Here is an 18,577-nt window from a genome sequence, read left to right as displayed (position 1 = left end):
GTACAGTACATGTTTACACTTGAGGCTCAAGTTGATGACGTACAGTACATATGTTTACACTCGGCTCTAGTTGATGACGTACAGTACATGTTTACACTTGAGGCTCTAGTTGATGACGTACAGTACATGTTTACACTCGAGGCTCTAGTTGATGACGTACAGTATATGTTTACACTCGGGGCTCTAGTTGATGACGTACAGTACATGTTTACACTCGGCTCTAGTTGATGACGTACAGTACATGTTTACACTCGATGCTCTAGTTGATGACGTACAGTACATATGTTTACACTCGAGGCTCCAGTTGATGACGTACAGTACATGTTTACACTCGAGGCTCTAGTTGATGACGTACAGTACATATTTACACTCGGCTCTAGTTGATGACGTACAGTACATATGTTTACACTTGGGACTAGTTGATGACGTACAGTACATGTTTACACTCGAGGCTCTAGTTGATGACGTACAGTACATGTTTACACTCGAGGCTTTAGTTGATGACGTACAGTACATGTTTACACTCGGCTCTAGTTGATGACGTACAGTACATGTTTACACTCGGCTCTAGTTGATGACGTACAGTACATGTTTACACTCGGCTCTAGTTGATGACGTACAGTACATGTTTACACTCGAGGCTCTAGTTGATGACGTACAGTACATGTTTACACTCGAGGCTCTAGTTGATGACGTACAGTACATGTTTACACTCGAGGCTCTAGTTGATGACGCACAGTACATGTTTACACTCGAGGCTCTAGTTGATGACGAACAGTACATGTTTACAATCGAGGCTTTAGTTGATGACGTACAGTACATGTTTACACTCGGCTCTAGTTGATGACGTACAGTACATGTTTACACTCGGCTCTAGTTGATGACGTACAGTACATGTTTACACTCGATGCTCTAGTTGATGACGTACAGTACATATGTTTACACTCGAGGCTCCAGTTGATGACGTACAGTACATGTTTACACTCGAGGCTCTAGTTGATGACGTACAGTACATATTTACACTCGGCTCTAGTTGATGACGTACAGTACATATGTTTACACTTGGGGCTAGTTGATGACGTACAGTACATGTTTACACTCGAGGCTCTAGTTGATGACGAACAGTACATGTTTACACTCGAGGCTTTAGTTGATGACGTACAGTACATGTTTACACTCGGCTCTAGTTGATGACGTACAGTACATGTTTACACTCGGCTCTAGTTGATGACGTACAGTACATGTTTACACTCGGCTCTAGTTGATGACGTACAGTACATGTTTACACTCGAGGCTTTAGTTGATGACGTACAGTACATGTTTACACTCGAGGCTCTAGTTGATGACGTACAGTACATGTTTACACTCGAGGCTCTAGTTGATGACGCACAGTACATGTTTACACTCGAGGCTCTAGTTGATGACGAACAGTACATGTTTACAATCGAGGCTTTAGTTGATGACGTACAGTACATGTTTACACTCGGCTCTAGTTGATGACGTACAGTACATGTTTACACTCGGCTCTAGTTGATGACGTACAGTACATGTTTACACTCGGCTCTAGTTGATGACGTACAGTACATGTTTACACTCGAGGCTCTAGTTGATGACGTACAGTACATGTTTACACTCGAGGCTCTAGTTGATGACGCACAGTACATGTTTACACTCGAGGCTCTAGTTGATGACGCACAGTACATGTTTACACTCGAGGCTCTAGTTGATGACGTACAGTACATGTTTACACTCGAGGCTCTAGTTGATGACGTACAGTACATGTTTACACTCGGGGCTAGTTGATAACGTACAATTTACACTCGAATCTCTTTATGTCCACTAGATCGTTGATTGTATTAGTTTCCATTTTATTCCGCCAAGACATACCACGATCTATAATCAATTGAAGACACCAAATATTGCCGAATCTCCTATTTCAGAAGACTATGACGATGGGTATAATCTTACCAGGCCCTTCCCGCTAAGGAGTCATGATATATCTACTGAGTGCTGGTCATTAATTACACTCAATGGTTGTCTGGTCACTCGGACATTCTCCTGTAATGACACAAGTACAGCCCATATAAGATCGCTTTTTACAGTAATAAATGAAATGGCTTGACCAATTGCAGAACCTCAGCAGCCCGGATCGGCCTGTTATCTTTCCTTTAGCTGGACAAACCGATATTTATGTTGAGATTGTCGGCATTAAAGGCCCCAGTCCTCCTGCCATTGTAATGCAACATGTTTCTCAATGTGGTGCTGGAAATAACAGGACATGTTTAAAGTGCTGTTCTCGTTTTACATTGATATCACAGTAACCACACATACACACTTAATGGTTTTGCTAGATAGTATTCGTTAGAGGGAAGTTAAAACTAGAAATTTCCTTATACATGTACTATAAACGTGTGCATTCATAAATCTCAAGTAGAAATGAAACTTGTCCTTAAAAAAGAGTAATTACCGATAAACGTTATAGTTCATAAATCACTTCAAATCCACTTAGGGATGATTTTATTTGAAATCCAATAGCAAAGATAAAAGTCTGCCTTTTCTATCGATTTTGTGGACCTGTGTGCGGATTGGAGGTCTACTACCGCGGATGGTGAGCACCTCAATTGTTATTCGTCTGAGTGACAATGAATTATATTATCTTTGTCTCTTTATATATTCACCTCCTTGATATGTACCCTTTGTGTCCTTATAGACTATTCTCTTTATATCATTATCGCCAATTTCAATAGTGTTTTCTCCGTGCCTATACATACAATGTACATGTAAGTAAATAGATGTATGCATTAAGAATATTGCCTACCTCGAATTCCCTAATGTTTGTAAATTAAACTTTATTTAGATTGTCTCCCTTTCGGCCTCTTATACTGTACCCGGATTATCTCCCTTCCGTGCCTTTTTACTGAAGTTTATCGTTACATAATTGTGAAACAAAGATTCGTATCTGTCTTCAATCGTCTCCATATTGCTGACGGACACTCCTTATGTTATCGCCTGTTTCACATCAGCATTGTTTTGTATATCATCTTAGTGAACGAGATTGTGGAACAGAATTTCAGGACGGTAGAAATCTGGAGTACGATATATGGCGATTCATCCTCTATTTCAATTGACTTCTAACCTTAAATTGTCACGTGATCGCTGTTCCGGGACAGTTGAACAGATAACAGGATGTACAATGTGATAATTCAATTGTTAAAAGAAAACGTCGGTCCGTATTGGGAAATTCGACGAATAGTTCTAGAATTAAATTGCAAATTGTTTTTGACATATCAGTAATTGTTCCGGGATCCTGAACTTTCGGAGTCAACAGTTTGAAATAAACCAGAAGAAATCAGACTATTTTGTATGTTTTGTAAGAAGTGGCGTTAATATAATTTTTGTTTGTTTGAGTTTTACGGCCCATCGACAACTAAGGTCATTTACCAATCAACCAATTGTTTGATTATACACATACACCATAGTTTTTATGAAACAACACGCATTAATCCTGTGTCGATTTTGACAGTATATGACGTCATTCAGTTTTGATACAACAGAGTGAAGATAAAGTTAATTTGAAATACTGAATATAATGACGCCGTCTTCTATTTTTAGCTAACCTGGCCCGAAGGGCCGGTGAGCTTATATCATGGTGCGGCGTCCGTCGTCCGTCCGTCCGTCCGTCCGTCCGTCGTCCGTCCGTCAACATTTCCTTTAAATCGCTACTTGTCATAAAGTACTACATGGATTTTAACAAAATTTCGTCAGAAACTTCCTTAGGGGAATTTTGCATATATGGTAAATAGAGGTAAATCCTGTAAATTGCTACTTGTCCTAGAGTTCTGCATGGATTGTAACCAAATTTGGCCACAAACATCCTTGGAGGAAGGAGAACAGAACTTGGATAAACTTTGGCTCTGACCCCCGGGGGGCAGGAGGGGCGGGGCCCAATAGGGGAAATAGAGGTAAATCCTATAAATCGCAACTTGTCCTAGAGTTCTACATGGATTGTAACCAAATTTGGCCACAAACATCCTGGGGGGAAGGGGAACAGAACTTGTATAAATTTTGGCTCTGACCCCCCGGGGGCAGGAGGGGCGGGGCTCGATAGGGGAAATAGAGGTAAATCCTATAAAGCGCTACTTGTTGTAGAGTTCTGCATGGATTGTAACAAAATTTGGCCACAAATATCCTTGGTGGAAGGGGAACAGAACTTGTATAAATTTCGGTTCTGACCCCCAGGGGCAGGAGGGGCGGGCCCAAATAGGGAAATAAGAGGTTAATATTCAAATTTCTTTAGAAAAGAAACAATGAACCTGTATTCAGAACATGACTTGACATTACAAACCAGGTGAGCGATACAGGCCCTCTGGGCCTCTTGTTTATTATTTTATTCGAGTGTATGTATTGTAAAACGTAGGCTTTTGTGCTATTGTTGGCCCGATACTACACCGCACTGATAATATGTGCTGTAGTGGTGTATCGAGGATTAATATATTGTAACGCATCAGTTTGTCCTCTGCGTATTTTACTCAATAATATACTCAAAATGAACAGCAAAATATTCAAAATGCAAATTATATAAATGACCTTTTCAAAGATAAATTCTGCAAACAAACAAAAATATCGCAATTATCTTGATTGAAAACAAAATGTGGTGAAAATGATAGACTTGACTTGTAACAGGTTCTTATTTAAGCATTGAAATGCATTCAAGTGGAAATTATGGGGGTATGAATGCCATCTGGAGATTGAGAAATTTAATGAATTTATAACAATTTTATGATGAAATCTCGAGAGATTTTGCTTCTATAATGGATAAATATTATCGTCAATGATAGAACAGCCATTTTCTGTGATCACTGACGTCATAATGATAATAACGTCATGATATGCGGATGGCAGTTCATAGACTGATGAATGCCAACTGCGCTTGGTAAAGTTACATAGTGGGACTACATTGTAAATGTATCCTCAATATGAAATGTCACACTATATTAGATTGATATGAATTCGCACGCTGCCACTTTGTGCTTCAGGCATGCCTTCTGATTATACCACAGTCGCATGTACGTTTAATTTGAAATCGATGATGTAGAATTTCCTAATTCGGTCCTATAGTTGGCTTTCAATTTGTTAACCAGACTGTCCTTCCGGGTATTGATTGCCGGATCCGGTAAATTGCTATGGTGTTGACCCAGCTCAGTAAATTTACAGGGTATCCACTTCCAAATGAACTTCTTTGCACTAAGTACCGCTGGATGATTTCCAGCCGTCTAATCATCAACAGTGATATTTCCCTCCGATTAACCTTTCATTATAATTTTTAAAATCTATTGAATATTATTAGTAACTTAGGTCGAGACACTTTGGCCTCGACACCAGACTTTATCACAGAGACTGGAGATGCAGAGTATCTCGGGCTAGTAACTTAAATATAAACTTACTTCTCCGACCAGTGAGATTGCATTAACCTATCACCTTCCGATATTCTTCAGCAACATGCACTTGATTTAAAAAAATGTGGAATGCTAATTGGTTTTAATAAGGAAATTTAAGCAAGCATTTTACCTCAAACTAAATTGAACATAGGTCGATAGTTACCTCCTGCCTCCATGACTGTTAACCCCCCACTATCTGTTTACCTAAGCAGCAGTCAAGTTACGTACCCCGCCTACAGCTGCCTATATGACACACGTACCTTTGCTATATGAAATATGAAAACAGAATAATAAATGTTCGTTTGCTGCTTTCTTAGACAACTTTGGTAAAAGATAATTAAAAAAAATTGTATTAAAATTTATAATTCAATAAATCTAGACCTAACTAGCGACAGAGCTCCCCCCCCCCCCCATAGCACCATTTCCAAGAGAGAGTATAAAGAACACGGGGACCCACTAAAACACTGCTATGCCAAAGCCACTTATTGGGTGTAAACATCGTCCTCATAGTTCTGTCGTTGTGATAGCATACACCATCAGTAAACACCAGTCAGTCAACAAGTCGTGTAATATCGGCAAAATCCAACAAATTCCGTTTAGTATCCAACCAAAGTGTCATCAAGGTAGTTGCAAGGCTTGACCTTTGACATTGCGTCAAACAAACATTGTATGTAGTTTTAGTTTGTACCTGGTTACATTTATAGTCATGTAAGGATGTGTCAGATTGTGATGATCATACGGAGAAAACTGTGCCACTTTCCGCGAGTGTCTGTAGCAAATGCCCTTATATGACAGCTGCATATTTCGATTGTTTTAGACACGCAATCGTTCAATCGTTTTGCTCAGTGACCTGACGGCGATGTCCATCATGAGTTATGTCCACTTTCGGATAAACAACAGTTGTTGGCAGATTAAGCGATGTTGACAAGGGTGACTGATTTCTGTAGAACGACGGGAAATGTAGTTCATCAATTACAACGAAACTGAACCGAGAATGTATGAAATAGTGATGCAACTACACTGAGAGTAGTAAACCATAATAGTGACGACTTCTCTCATTGTTTTACAACTGTGCATTGTTTTATCATGTCATGTAGTACATTTGACCCAATTTGATCACATTGGCGCTTTATATCATGCGTCACGTCAACAATAACACCAAACATTTATCTAACCGTAGCTGACGGGCGTCACGCAGCCTTGACAGTAGAAAATGCCATTCATATTGCACGCGAGGCCCTTCCATGGAATCCGCTTTAATTATTCAGAGGTTTCAATTCAAATGTAGTTTTTTGAGAAGCTTTACGAAAACTTTGCAGTCGTCTAGTGCTTCGTCTTAGGAACATTAGTCATGGGTTGAATCTTTAATTTGAGATTGCCGTTTCTGTCTTAGGTGTTAAGGTATGATTGTAAGTCGTTGCAGTGACTATTATTCCTGATGAGCAGCTAACGTTTAATCAATCAAGTGGTTCTAATTGTCGCCATGGCGACCCTTAAGGGAGTATGGCATAGTTTTTTCTGGTATTTTTCATTGTGATTTCCGATGTATTCAGATTATTATACTCTTATGATAGCGAGACTCGAACTTATAGTGCCGCCTCAATGAATCGTACTACCGAAAGGGGACAAAATAAGACCGAGTTTATGGAAAATTAAAAAAGGATAAATTCCATATTTAGCCTTCTTGGATAACATAAATGATTCATTACCTGACATGTTCCGTTGACAATCTGCCGTAGTAGTGACTTACTGGTTTATCTCCCGTGAGATGATAATAAGGATCTGTATATGAAGATTGAGGATTACAAACATCTGTCCATTTTTGAATTAGTTGATGGTATTTTATGTTTGATCTTCACTGAAAAATGCCAATAAGCCAGCAAATACGGCTGTGAAGAGCTAGTATTTTGGAATATTTTTGTGGATGTCAGGTTTCGGCTTTATCGATCTGATGGCGATCAATCCAAGGAAGAAAATTGGTTTGTACACGACAACACATCGCATGGGCGGAAATAAGGAAGGAAACGTCATAGCAGCGCTCGTATTTTTAAACAAAAATCCCTTTCGTTACATTTAAATCTCATTCTGATAATCATTTTCAGAAATATATGAAACGGACTTGAGATTTTCTGTTGACAACACACTATACAGTAGGCATCGTTCGTCTACAGATGACGGATGGTTGAAGCCGAGTCATATGGGCATACATTATACATACCACAGTCTTTAAAAACACAGATACAGTACTACGAACATACCACAGTCTCTCAAAACACAGTTACAGTACTACGAACATACCACAGTCTCTCAAAACACAGTTACAGTACTACGAACATACCACAGTCTCTCAAAGCACAGTTACAGTACTACGAACATACCACAGTCTCCCCAATCACAGCTACAGTTCTACGAACATACCACAGTCTCCCAAAACACAGACACAGTACTACGAACATACCACAGTCTCCCAAAACACAGTTACAGTTCTACGAACATACCACAGTGTCCCAATTACAGCTACAGTTCTACGAACATACCACAGTCCCCCAATTACAGCTACAGTTCTACGAACATACCACAGTCTTCCAAAACACAGATACGGTTCTACGAACATACCACAGTCTCCCAATTACAGCTACAGTACTACGAACATACCATAGTCTCCCAAAACACAGATACCGCTCTACGAACATACCACAGTCTCCCAAAACACAGATACCGTTCTACGAACATACCACAGTCTCCCAAAACACAGTTACAGTTCTACGAACATACCACAGTCTCCCAAAACACAGTTACAGTTCTACGAACATACCACAGTCTCCCAAAACACAGATACCGTTCTACGAACATACCACAGTCTCCCAAAACACAGATACCGTTCTACGAACATACCACAGTCTCCCAATTACAGCTACGCTACAGTACCACGAACATGCCACAGTCTCCCAATTACAGCTACAGTTCTACGAACAAACCACAGTCTCCCAAAACACAGATACAGTTCTACGAACACACCACAGTCTCCCAATCACAGCTACAGTACTACGAACATACCATAGTCTCCCAAAACACAGATACAGTTCTACGATCATACCACAGTCTCCCAAAACACAGATACAGTTCTACGAACATACCACAGTCTCCCAATCACAGCTACAGTTTTACGAACATACCACAGTCTCCCAAAACACAGATACAGTTCTACGAACACACCACAGTCTCCCAATCACAGCTACAGTACTACGAACATACCACAGTCTCCCAAAACACAGCTACAGTACTACGAACATACCATAGTCTCCCAAAACACAGATACAGTTCTACGAACATACCACAGTCTCCCAAAACACAGATACAGTTCTAAGAACATACCATAGTCTCCCAAAACACAGATACAGTTCTACGAACATACCACAGTCTCCCAAAACACAGATACCGTTCTACGAACATACCACAGTCTCCCAATTACAGCTACGCTACAGTACCACGAACATGCCACAGTCTCCCAATTACAGCTACAGTTCTACGAACAAACCAGTCTCCCAAAACACAGATACAGTTCTACGAACACACCACAGTCTCCCAATCACAGATACAGTACTACGAACATACCACAGTCTCCCAAAACACAGATACCGTTCTACGAACATACCACAGTCTCCCAATTACAGCTACGCTACAGTACCACGAACATGCCACAGTCTCCCAATTACAGCTACAGTTCTACGAACAAACCACAGTCTCCCAAAACACAGATACAGTTCTACGAACACACCACAGTCTCCCAATCACAGCTACAGTACTACGAACATACCATAGTCTCCCAAAACACAGATACAGTTCTACGATCATACCACAGTCTCCCAAAACACAGATACAGTTCTACGAACATACCACAGTCTCCCAATCACAGCTACAGTTTTACGAACATACCACAGTCTCCCAAAACACAGATACAGTTCTACGAACACACCACAGTCTCCCAATCACAGCTACAGTACTACGAACATACCACAGTCTCCCAAAACACAGCTACAGTACTACGAACATACCATAGTCTCCCAAAACACAGATACAGTTCTACGAACATACCACAGTCTCCCAAAACACAGTTACAGTTCTACGAATATACCACAGTCTCCCAATCACAGATACAGTACTACGAACATACCACAGTCTCCCAAAACACAGATACAGTTCTACGAACATACCATAGTCTCCCAAAACACAGATACAGTTCTACGAACATACCACAGTCTCCCAAAACACAGATACCGTTCTACGAACATACCATAGTCTCCCAAAACACAGATACAATTCTACGAACATACCATAGTCTCCCAAAATACAGATACAGTTCTACGAACATACCACAGTCTCCCAAAACACAGATACAGTACTACGAACATACCACAGTCTCCCAAAACACAGGTACAGTACTTCGCGCACACAACATATCACAAAATAGGAGCCCGTCTTTCAATAACCCTAGCAAGCAAGCAATCAATGCTTGGTGTACATATAAATTCGAGTAAATGAATACATTAATAATATTGACTGAATGATTGGATGAAATGATACAATTATTTGAAGATTTGTTGATTGTAAGGCTCTGCAATTTGTTCATTTACCAAGCAAATTCGTCGTTATGTTCATTCACCAGAACTTGTTACTTTGTAACATGACGTCTAAGGAATAACGTCAGTGAGATGATCACCCTGTTTAGTTTTAAGATGACTGTTGCTGTGTTGCAGTGGTCGGATACATTTGATCTTCTCTGACTTGATCATTTCCGGGATTTTGTTTGTGGGAGCTTTGATTACTCCTCTAGTTATTGTTCTGTCGATTTGTTCTCTCCATAAACCCGTCGTGTGTGCTTGCCTCATCAGTTATTTTGTGTCTCGCTGTGTTCGCACCAGCTTTGTTCTGCCTCGTTGGTATAAACACTACAGAAAAGTCAGTAAAACTGTTATCTTTTTGCTGCCTGCCTAAAATTGTGCAAACAATTTATCATTAAAAAGTATACTTACCCGCACAGTTACACCCAAGGAAACTTTCTGTTGGTGTGATCGATATCAGTAACATACAATGTAGGTGGCAACATTCTCTTTTGGTGTGGGTGTTCGGATGGTAGAACTTTCTCTTTACGCGTGGGTGTTCGGATGGTAGGACTCTGAATAGTGAAGGCGACATTCTTTTTACGCGTGGGTGTTGGATGGTAGAACTCTGAATATGAAGGCGACATTCTTTCTACGCGTGGGTGATCGGATGGTAGAACTCTGAATAGTGAAGGCGACATTCTTTTTACGCGTGGGTGTTAGATGGTAGAACTCTGAATATGGGTGTTCGTATGGTAGAACTCTGAATAGTGAAGTCAACATTCTCTTTAGGTGTGAATTTTCGAATGGTAGCTAGCTCATTATCTGATTCGTGAGATTCCTTATCCAATACAAAAGAATTGGTCGGTGTATTGTCTTCAAAGGACTGTCTTGACGACCCTGGTCCACAAAAAGAGTTTTTAACTTTTCGTTGATGACTAAGATTATGGAGTCAAACGAGAGACACACTGTAGTACGGTTTCTCTTTCACTTATTTTCTGGGTAAAGGTTCGTCCATGAGGCCAAATTGTTAGGGCGTCTGGAGTTGTACCAACGACCCTCGACTTTAAATCACAAGTCTGAAGCCGAGGTTTGATAGTTGCCAGGTTTTGGCCCTAGGTTTGTTATTCTACCAAACCTATAAATATAATACACCACAGATGTCTAAGATTTGCATGCCTCTCTTTAATCCTTTAAGCATCAACATGTCTTAAAAGTCTCATTTGGTGTTCCAATCTTTATGCCACGCACAATATTGAGGAGGCCAGAAGATTAAAATTTATCCGTACGTCCCCACAAACAACACGTAGCACTTCTTGTGTTTTACAGTTTATTCACTGCTAGTAAACATATAGATACATATATGTATAATGCACTACAACAACTCTGTAAAATTACCACCTACTGGTCTGGAATTTCGGCAATGTTTGGATAGCAGATATACTTTGACCATAGAAACTAACTTTAAAATACTTTCTGTTTGAAACGTCGTATTAATATATATTTAAGTACATCCAAATTTACAATCATATGTTTTTAAGAATCACATGTTAAACATTATAGAGTTAAACCAATTCCTAGTCGACCAAATATATAGAGTATATGCTGCACGGAGTGCTGACAAAGATTGATGGTCATTTGTTTGATCTTGTTATGATCAACTGACTGCTCAAGTTGTTGAATCTAGAAATTTAAAAATCGTAGAATTCTCGTGATCAAAAAACGATCGTCAGCTTTGTTTCAGCTATTTGTTAGGATGAGGTTTTACTTATTAGGGTTCTCGTCTTATTATATATCCATGGTCATTTATGGACGGCCTCCCCTATGTGTTGCGGTTTGTGAATTTCTGTAGGTTTGGGAGGCTGTGGTATATACGTGAATTTCTGTAGGTTTGGGAGGCTGTTGTATATACGTGAATTTCCGTTGGTTTGGGAGGCTGTGGTATATACGTGAATTTCCGTAGGTTTGGGAGGCTGTGGTATATACGTGAATTTCTGTAGGTTTGGGAGGCTGTGGTATATACGTGAATTTCTGTAGGTTTGGGAGGCTGTGGTATATACGTGAATTTCTGTAGGTTTGGGAGGCTGTGGTATATACGTGAATTTCTGTAGGTTTGGGAGGCTGTGGTATATACGTGAATTTCTGTAGGTTTGGGAGGCTGTGGTATATACGTGAATTTCTGTAGGTTTGGGAGGCTGTGGTATATACGTGAATTTCTGTAGGTTTGGGAGGCTGTGGTATATACGTGAATTTCTGTAGGTTTGGGAGGCTGTGGTATATACGTGAATTTCTGTAGGTTTGGGAGGCTGTGGTATATACGTCGAATTTCTGTAGGTTTGGGAGGCTGTGGTATATACGTGAATTTCTGTAGGTTTGGGAGGCTGTGGTATATACGTGAATTTCTGTAGGTTTGGGAGGCTGTGGTATATACCTGAATTTCTGTAGGTTTTGGAGGCTGTGGTATATACGTGCTATGCCTCCTTTTACAGTGCTATCTCTCTGAACTTCAGTCAAACATGCAGCCAAAGACACCAAACAACACACTCGCCCTATCGCACTATACCGATAAAGGACAAATCAGTCGTCCCTTTTCCTTAATGCTCAGCTTTAAGCAGGAGCAGAAACTTCCACTTTTAAAGATTATGGTTTGTCTCGGTTAGGGGACAGAACCCAGAACCTTCCTCACATGGGCGAGCGTTCAACTGAAGGCCAGAAGTAGGGGTGGGGTTATATCAATGCTATCATTATCAGCGTCATCCAACCCCTATTGGCTTCATTTGGCGATAATAATAAGGTCATAATAGTGTTATTTTAAACACGTGTATTTACATGGGTTTAAATCTGTTTTGAATTAATATATGGCAGTAGTAGAGTTTAGCGGTATAATAAGTTATTTACATGGGTTTAAATCTGTTCTGAATTAATATATGGCAGTAGTCGAGTTTGGTGGTATAGCGAATGGAGAACTGTACACAGCTGTACAAAATAAACACTCTCTAAACACTGTAAGTTATGAATTGATTACGTTGTATATATACATCCCTCCCAAATTGTCTTTATGTAATGTGTATGCGTTTGTCCGTTACAGATTCCCCAATGTGAGAGTCAGTCCACGTTCCGGGAGAAGAAGAAATCCGCAAGGTATGTTCTGTACTACATGTACCAGTGCTATTTCCCAAAATGTAGTGACACACACACAGGGACCTGGCACGAACATTTTTAACCAATAGTATACATATATATATTATAGTATCAAGGGTATGAACTCGGTGGTCGAGAAAAACGGACCTATTTTTTTTAAACCGTGATTATTTTAATAAATGGGTTCTATACAACATTGACGGATATCTTACCTTAAAGAGAAATAATTTATCTTTCCATTAAGTGCTTGATGAACAAAATTGGCCAAGTATTGACGAAGTTATGGCTCGATGAATCGGGAAATTTACGAAAAATATACTAGGTAGACATTTCCCTGTCCGGTCGAAATGTCGTCTCGGCTCTAATGGGTACCTCAAAAACCAAGCCAAAATCACAAAATCTACGCTTGTGGTGGTAAACAGTACCCATAACTGTGTTCATCCACAATCTCCTTTGGAGGTGTCATGACCCGTACTTTGTAGAAACTCCATTTAAACATCGTGTAGCTCACTTACTTTAACCGTCACCGCCATGTTCATTTTTCATTTTTCTCTCGGAACGCTTCTCGAGTTTAGGGACAAGCACAACATAACATAATTTGCATAATGTAGTCACGATATGTAAAGTCGAGAAGTGTTCCGAGAGAAAAATGAACATGGCGGTGACGGTTAAAGTAAGTGAGCTACACCGATGTTTAAATGGAGTTTCTACAAAGTACGGGTCATGACACCTCCAAAGGAGATTGTGGATGAACACAGTTATGGGTACTGTTTACCACCACAAGCGTAGATTTTGTGATTTTAGCTTGGTTTTTGAGGTACCCATTAGAGCCGAGACGACATTTCGATCGGACAGGGAAATGTCTACCTAGCATATTTTTCGTAAATTTCCCGATTCATCAAGCCATAACTTCGTCAATACTTGGCCAATTTTGTTCATCAAGCACTCAATGGAAAGATAAATTATTTCTCTTTAAGGTAAGATATCCGTCAATGTTTTATAGAACCCATTTATTAAAATAATCACGGTTTAAAAAAATAGTTCCGTTTTTCTCGACCGCCGAGTTCCTACCCTTGATAATATAATATATATATGTATACTATTGGTTAAAAATTTTCGTGCCAGGTCCCTGTGGACACACAGATACACAAATGTTAAAGGATTATTGGAAATTAAGAATTTCGTCAGTAACATTGCAATAAGACAACTTGAGCACGTGTATTAGAAGTAATCAACAAAGCAGTCGGAAATTGTATCACACCAAATTAACGACCGCAGTAGCTACATCATTGTATATGTAACAAACAATAAGCAACAATAAATGACGTGCGATGCTTATTGGCTTATAGACAGCCTGATCACCGTTACTGAATTACCAGGATAGCAAACTGTTAGAACTTGGCATATCGGTGCTATCACAATCTAGCTTCTGTAGAAATGTCTGTGCAAACAATCTAGCTTCTGTAGAAATTTCTATGCTAACATGATTAAGCTTCTGAAGAAATTTCTCTGTTTACATAATCTAGCTTCTGTAGAAATTTCTGTGTTAACATAATCTAGCTTCTGTAGAAATTTCTGTGCTAACATGATTAAGCTTCTGCAGAAATTTCTCTGCTTACATAATCTAGCTCCTGTAGCAATTTCTCTGCTAACATAATTTATAGCTTCTGTAGAAATTTCTGTGCTGAGATAATCTAGCTTCTTTAGAAATTTCTATGATAACATAATCAAGTTTCTGATGAAATTTCTGTTGTGCTAACATAATTTAGCCTCTGTAGAAATTTCTGTTCTAATGTAACTTAGCTTCTGTAGAAATTTCTGTGCTAACATGATTTAGCTTCTGTAGAAATGTCTGTGGTAACATGATTTTAACATGCTTTAGCTTCTGTAGAAATTCTCTGCTAACATAACTTAGATTACGTAGAAATTTTTCTCTGTTAAGATAATCTAGCTTCTGTAGAGATATATGTGCTAACATAATCTAGCCTCTGTATATTTTTCTGTGCTTACACAATCTAGCTTCTGTAGAAACACTCTACTCTATCCTCTACGTTCTCCACGAATCTTTCAAACATATAGCATGACAGATATTGTCATCGGAGGCAACAAAGGATACAGCCAACCCTGTCTATAATGATCACCCAAGGGACAGAGTTAAAATGGTCTTTATAGCTAGGTGGTCTTTATACACAGGTTGAATTGACCACAAAAAGTGGTCGTATTAAGCAGACGGTCTTTATATAGAAGTAATCGAAGATGGCAGGTTTTATAGTATCGGGACTCTAGCCACATATCCTCTGGTGTCTGGTCCAATGCCCTTCCCCCAGACCGCAATACAAGGTATGGCCGCTCATCTTACACAATAAAATGATAAAAACTCATTAGTCGCCATTCCTTGTGAAGTTTTGTGACTATTTGCACACCTCATTGACGTTGTTTATTACATTTTATTTCATGGTTTATAAGAAGCAGTTAAGCTTTATGTTTTACATGTATGTTATTTTTACAGGTTATCCGATAGCAGAAAAACCCCACTTATAATACTTAATTATAATGCTTAATGCGAGTATAGCATTTTAGGAATTAACACGACATGTGTACCAGTTTTGTGAAATCAGTTATACTTACCACAGAAGTATTTGAACTTGCTCATTAAAATTTCTCTTTTTCAATTGCCCTAAGTTGGATATTAAAGAATACTTTACGGTACGAATTATATCTCAATTATTGCCTGATGTTATTTTCTGGCAATTGTAACCAATGATTCATTAAATTGTAATGAGTTTACCGCACTATCATTATGTTATTACGTATTAATTGTTACGCCACACCTTGTGAGGAGTAAAACTCCTACGATAGCGGAAACATTTCCGAGACTCTTATAAACAAACGTACTAGGTTTCACCCCGTGATTAGACAACATTTCATTCAACATTTCATTATCATTCATACCTGTGAATTTCATGGATACGTATACAACATTTCATTATCATTCATACCTGTGAATTTCATGGATACGTATACATCATTGCATTCCCATTCATACCTGTGAATTTCATGGATACGTATACATCATTGCATTCCCATTCATACATGTGAATTTCATGGATATGTATACATCATTGCATTCCCATTCATACCTGTGAATTTCATGGATACGTATACATATTGTTTCAGCTGTGTAAGATAAGATATCATCAAGCTTTAAAGTTTTCATTGCAGACAGAGCACATTCCGTGTATGATACAGATAAAACATGCTGACATGCATGGTGCCACTGTGTGTAACCTGTAACGCTGTAAATTACACATAGGTACCTTTACTTAGACCATCTAACTCAAAGGGTCAAGATGACCTAAAGTCATCATGCTTCGTCCATCGTCGTGAGCCGTTTGCCGTGTACTACATACGTAGTTTTGGACTCCTTAATTATGCCATGGTAGTCATGAGAACCCTATGTCATCAGTGACGTCTACTTCATTGACCTTTACCACTAGAAGCGCGTTATCACAAGGAGATCCCTATAACACAGCCTTCACAAACTTCGTCCATGTAACCAACTAACCGGTGATGATACTGTAGATCAATCTCTCATAATTATATCTTCACTAATTAATGAACAGCCTTGGCTAGGCAGACCGAGTTGGACATGTAGGACTCAAGTGTAACTGATCTGATATTCGGTCTAAATATATAGGCATAACTACATTTTGACTTCTTCAACTTTAACATACATTTATATGTCACTTGAATGCATGCAGTATAAATGTCCACACATTTCTTAAAATTAGTTATTTATTTTCTTCTCACGTCCATCTAATTATTACTGTCTTGTGAAAGGATAAGTTACAATACGTCCCTTCCATCCTTGTACTTGTCACATACAGTTATATCAGTAGAAATCAGGACTTTATAGGGTGATCAAGGACGGCGTGGTTTGTATTCATTAGGTAAAGGGGATGGCCTTGGAAGTTTATAGAGAAAGTTGTGATGGAGTTCTTACTCGGCTAATATACGATAGATCTATAGAGTTGTCGACGGTAACGCACCTTATCAACGTGAGGAAATTTGAACCATTCCGATAGATTTCTTGTTTGTACAATTATCCTGCCTAAAGAAGGGAAATATTCTAAAAGCTTGAGTCAATCAATAGAACAGTAGGACTGTATACGGACCAGTCAGGCATTGTTTGGCTTAATCAACTTTGAATAAAAACTGTCTGTTATAGTGTATATTGGCATGTGGTTATAAATTAGTCGACATGTGACGATTAAAATGGATTGAATTTTTTTCCCATCTTGTTTGGATTGAGCAGTCTCCCCTTCACTCGGTTGTTGACATTCGACGTCATGTGACTCATGTAGATTAGAATGTGGCAGATGTAAACCGGAAGTATTTGTTGTAGTCAAATACTTTCAAATGTCGGAGGTCTATATGTCAGTGGGAGTGTAACATGGTCTTTAATTATCCCGTGCCGATTCAGTTAGCCTGTAGAACATATATGAACTACATTTTACATATATCTGGGCCACCATGTGTTTTAAAACTCAATAAGACAAAGAATAGAAATGATATTTAAGAAAATTTATTTTCACTCTTGATTTCCGAAATTAACAAGAAATAATTATCAATTATGAACCTTTATTGAGACCAATATGGCGTTATACCGTTCTGGTAGGGCTTTAAGTTTTATAGTAGATTTAAAAAAAAATATATCAACAACTGTTTGTTAAAAGAAGAATGAATGCCTTAGGACATCTCCCTGACGAACTCCACGTTTCAATAATGTAACGTTACAATAGTAATATCGACTAATAGTAATATCGACTCGCTGTTTTTGAGAAATGGAAACATCGAGTCTATGGAGTCAACTTCCCTAATTAAGACCTTGTAAAAACCAATGAGATCACTAGAAAATGAAAACAAAACATATCTATATACCTTTTAGATACCGTTTGATATCCAGCTGATTCTGAGAACTCTATGTAAAATATTCTTTACTTGTATCATTTAGTAATAATACAAAGTGATAGGCCACGTTTCATTTATATATTCCATTTCAAGACAGATATGAATACAGCTACTGCGCACTGCGTGTCACACTGGCAGCCATACTCGTTAAAATTGGAGATCGTTAACATTACTCCTCGAAGTGCAGTATACGAATGCGCAGTATTCATTTTGGGAAAAATCGCCCTCCAAAAGAAATATATGGTTGACATGCAGGTATGTATCGTTGATTTAAAAGTACAAACGTGACTCAGAAAGGGGGTGTCAAATTGTTTTTGTTGATACTCCGTTATCCCTAATGGCGCATGGGTCAGTATTAACGGTCCACTTCCTTTCCTAAACGGCTTTTAATTCTTAAAATGGGAATGCAAAACGAGATCGATAATT

The 18,577-nt window shown here is 38.9% G+C and overlaps 2 protein-coding genes across 3 annotated transcripts in view; both read left to right on the top strand.

Annotated features, from left to right (window-relative positions):
- LOC138317859 (uncharacterized) overlaps window positions 1–18,577 on the top strand; it is a 71,819-nt gene that overhangs the window by 23,078 nt on the left and 30,164 nt on the right. Inside the window, exon 2 of one of the 2 annotated variants that reach the window (XM_069259810.1) lies at window positions 13,128–13,180. The exons of the other annotated variant lie outside the window; for it this stretch is intronic. The gene's annotated coding sequence lies outside the window, so the exon portion shown is untranslated. The remainder of the gene's footprint in view (window positions 1–13,127; window positions 13,181–18,577) is intronic. 2 annotated transcript variants of the gene reach the window in all.
- LOC138319559 (mucin-3A-like) lies at window positions 7,617–10,212 on the top strand. The gene is made up of 3 exons (XM_069262711.1): window positions 7,617–8,678; window positions 8,834–9,872; window positions 10,196–10,212. The coding sequence occupies exons 1-3, from the start codon at window positions 7,617–7,619 to the stop codon at window positions 10,210–10,212; spliced, it is 2,118 nt and encodes a 705-aa protein (XP_069118812.1).

This window comes from Argopecten irradians, chromosome 3 (genome assembly GCF_041381155.1).
Source record: "Argopecten irradians isolate NY chromosome 3, Ai_NY, whole genome shotgun sequence".
Classification (NCBI taxonomy): Eukaryota; Metazoa; Mollusca; class Bivalvia; order Pectinida; family Pectinidae; genus Argopecten; species Argopecten irradians.
The sequence above is the reverse complement of the archived record's forward strand: the minus strand, read 5'-3'. Positions and strand labels throughout refer to the sequence as shown.

Excerpts from the sequence above, each read along its gene's own strand:
- LOC138319559 (XM_069262711.1), top strand. The coding sequence starts at position 7,617 with ATGGTTGAAGCCGAGTCATATGGGCATACATTATACATACCACAGTCT. Across the intron at positions 8,679-8,833 it reads GTCTCCCAATCACAGCTACA|ATACAGTTCTACGAACATAC; the intron begins GTACTACGAACA and ends CCCAAAACACAG.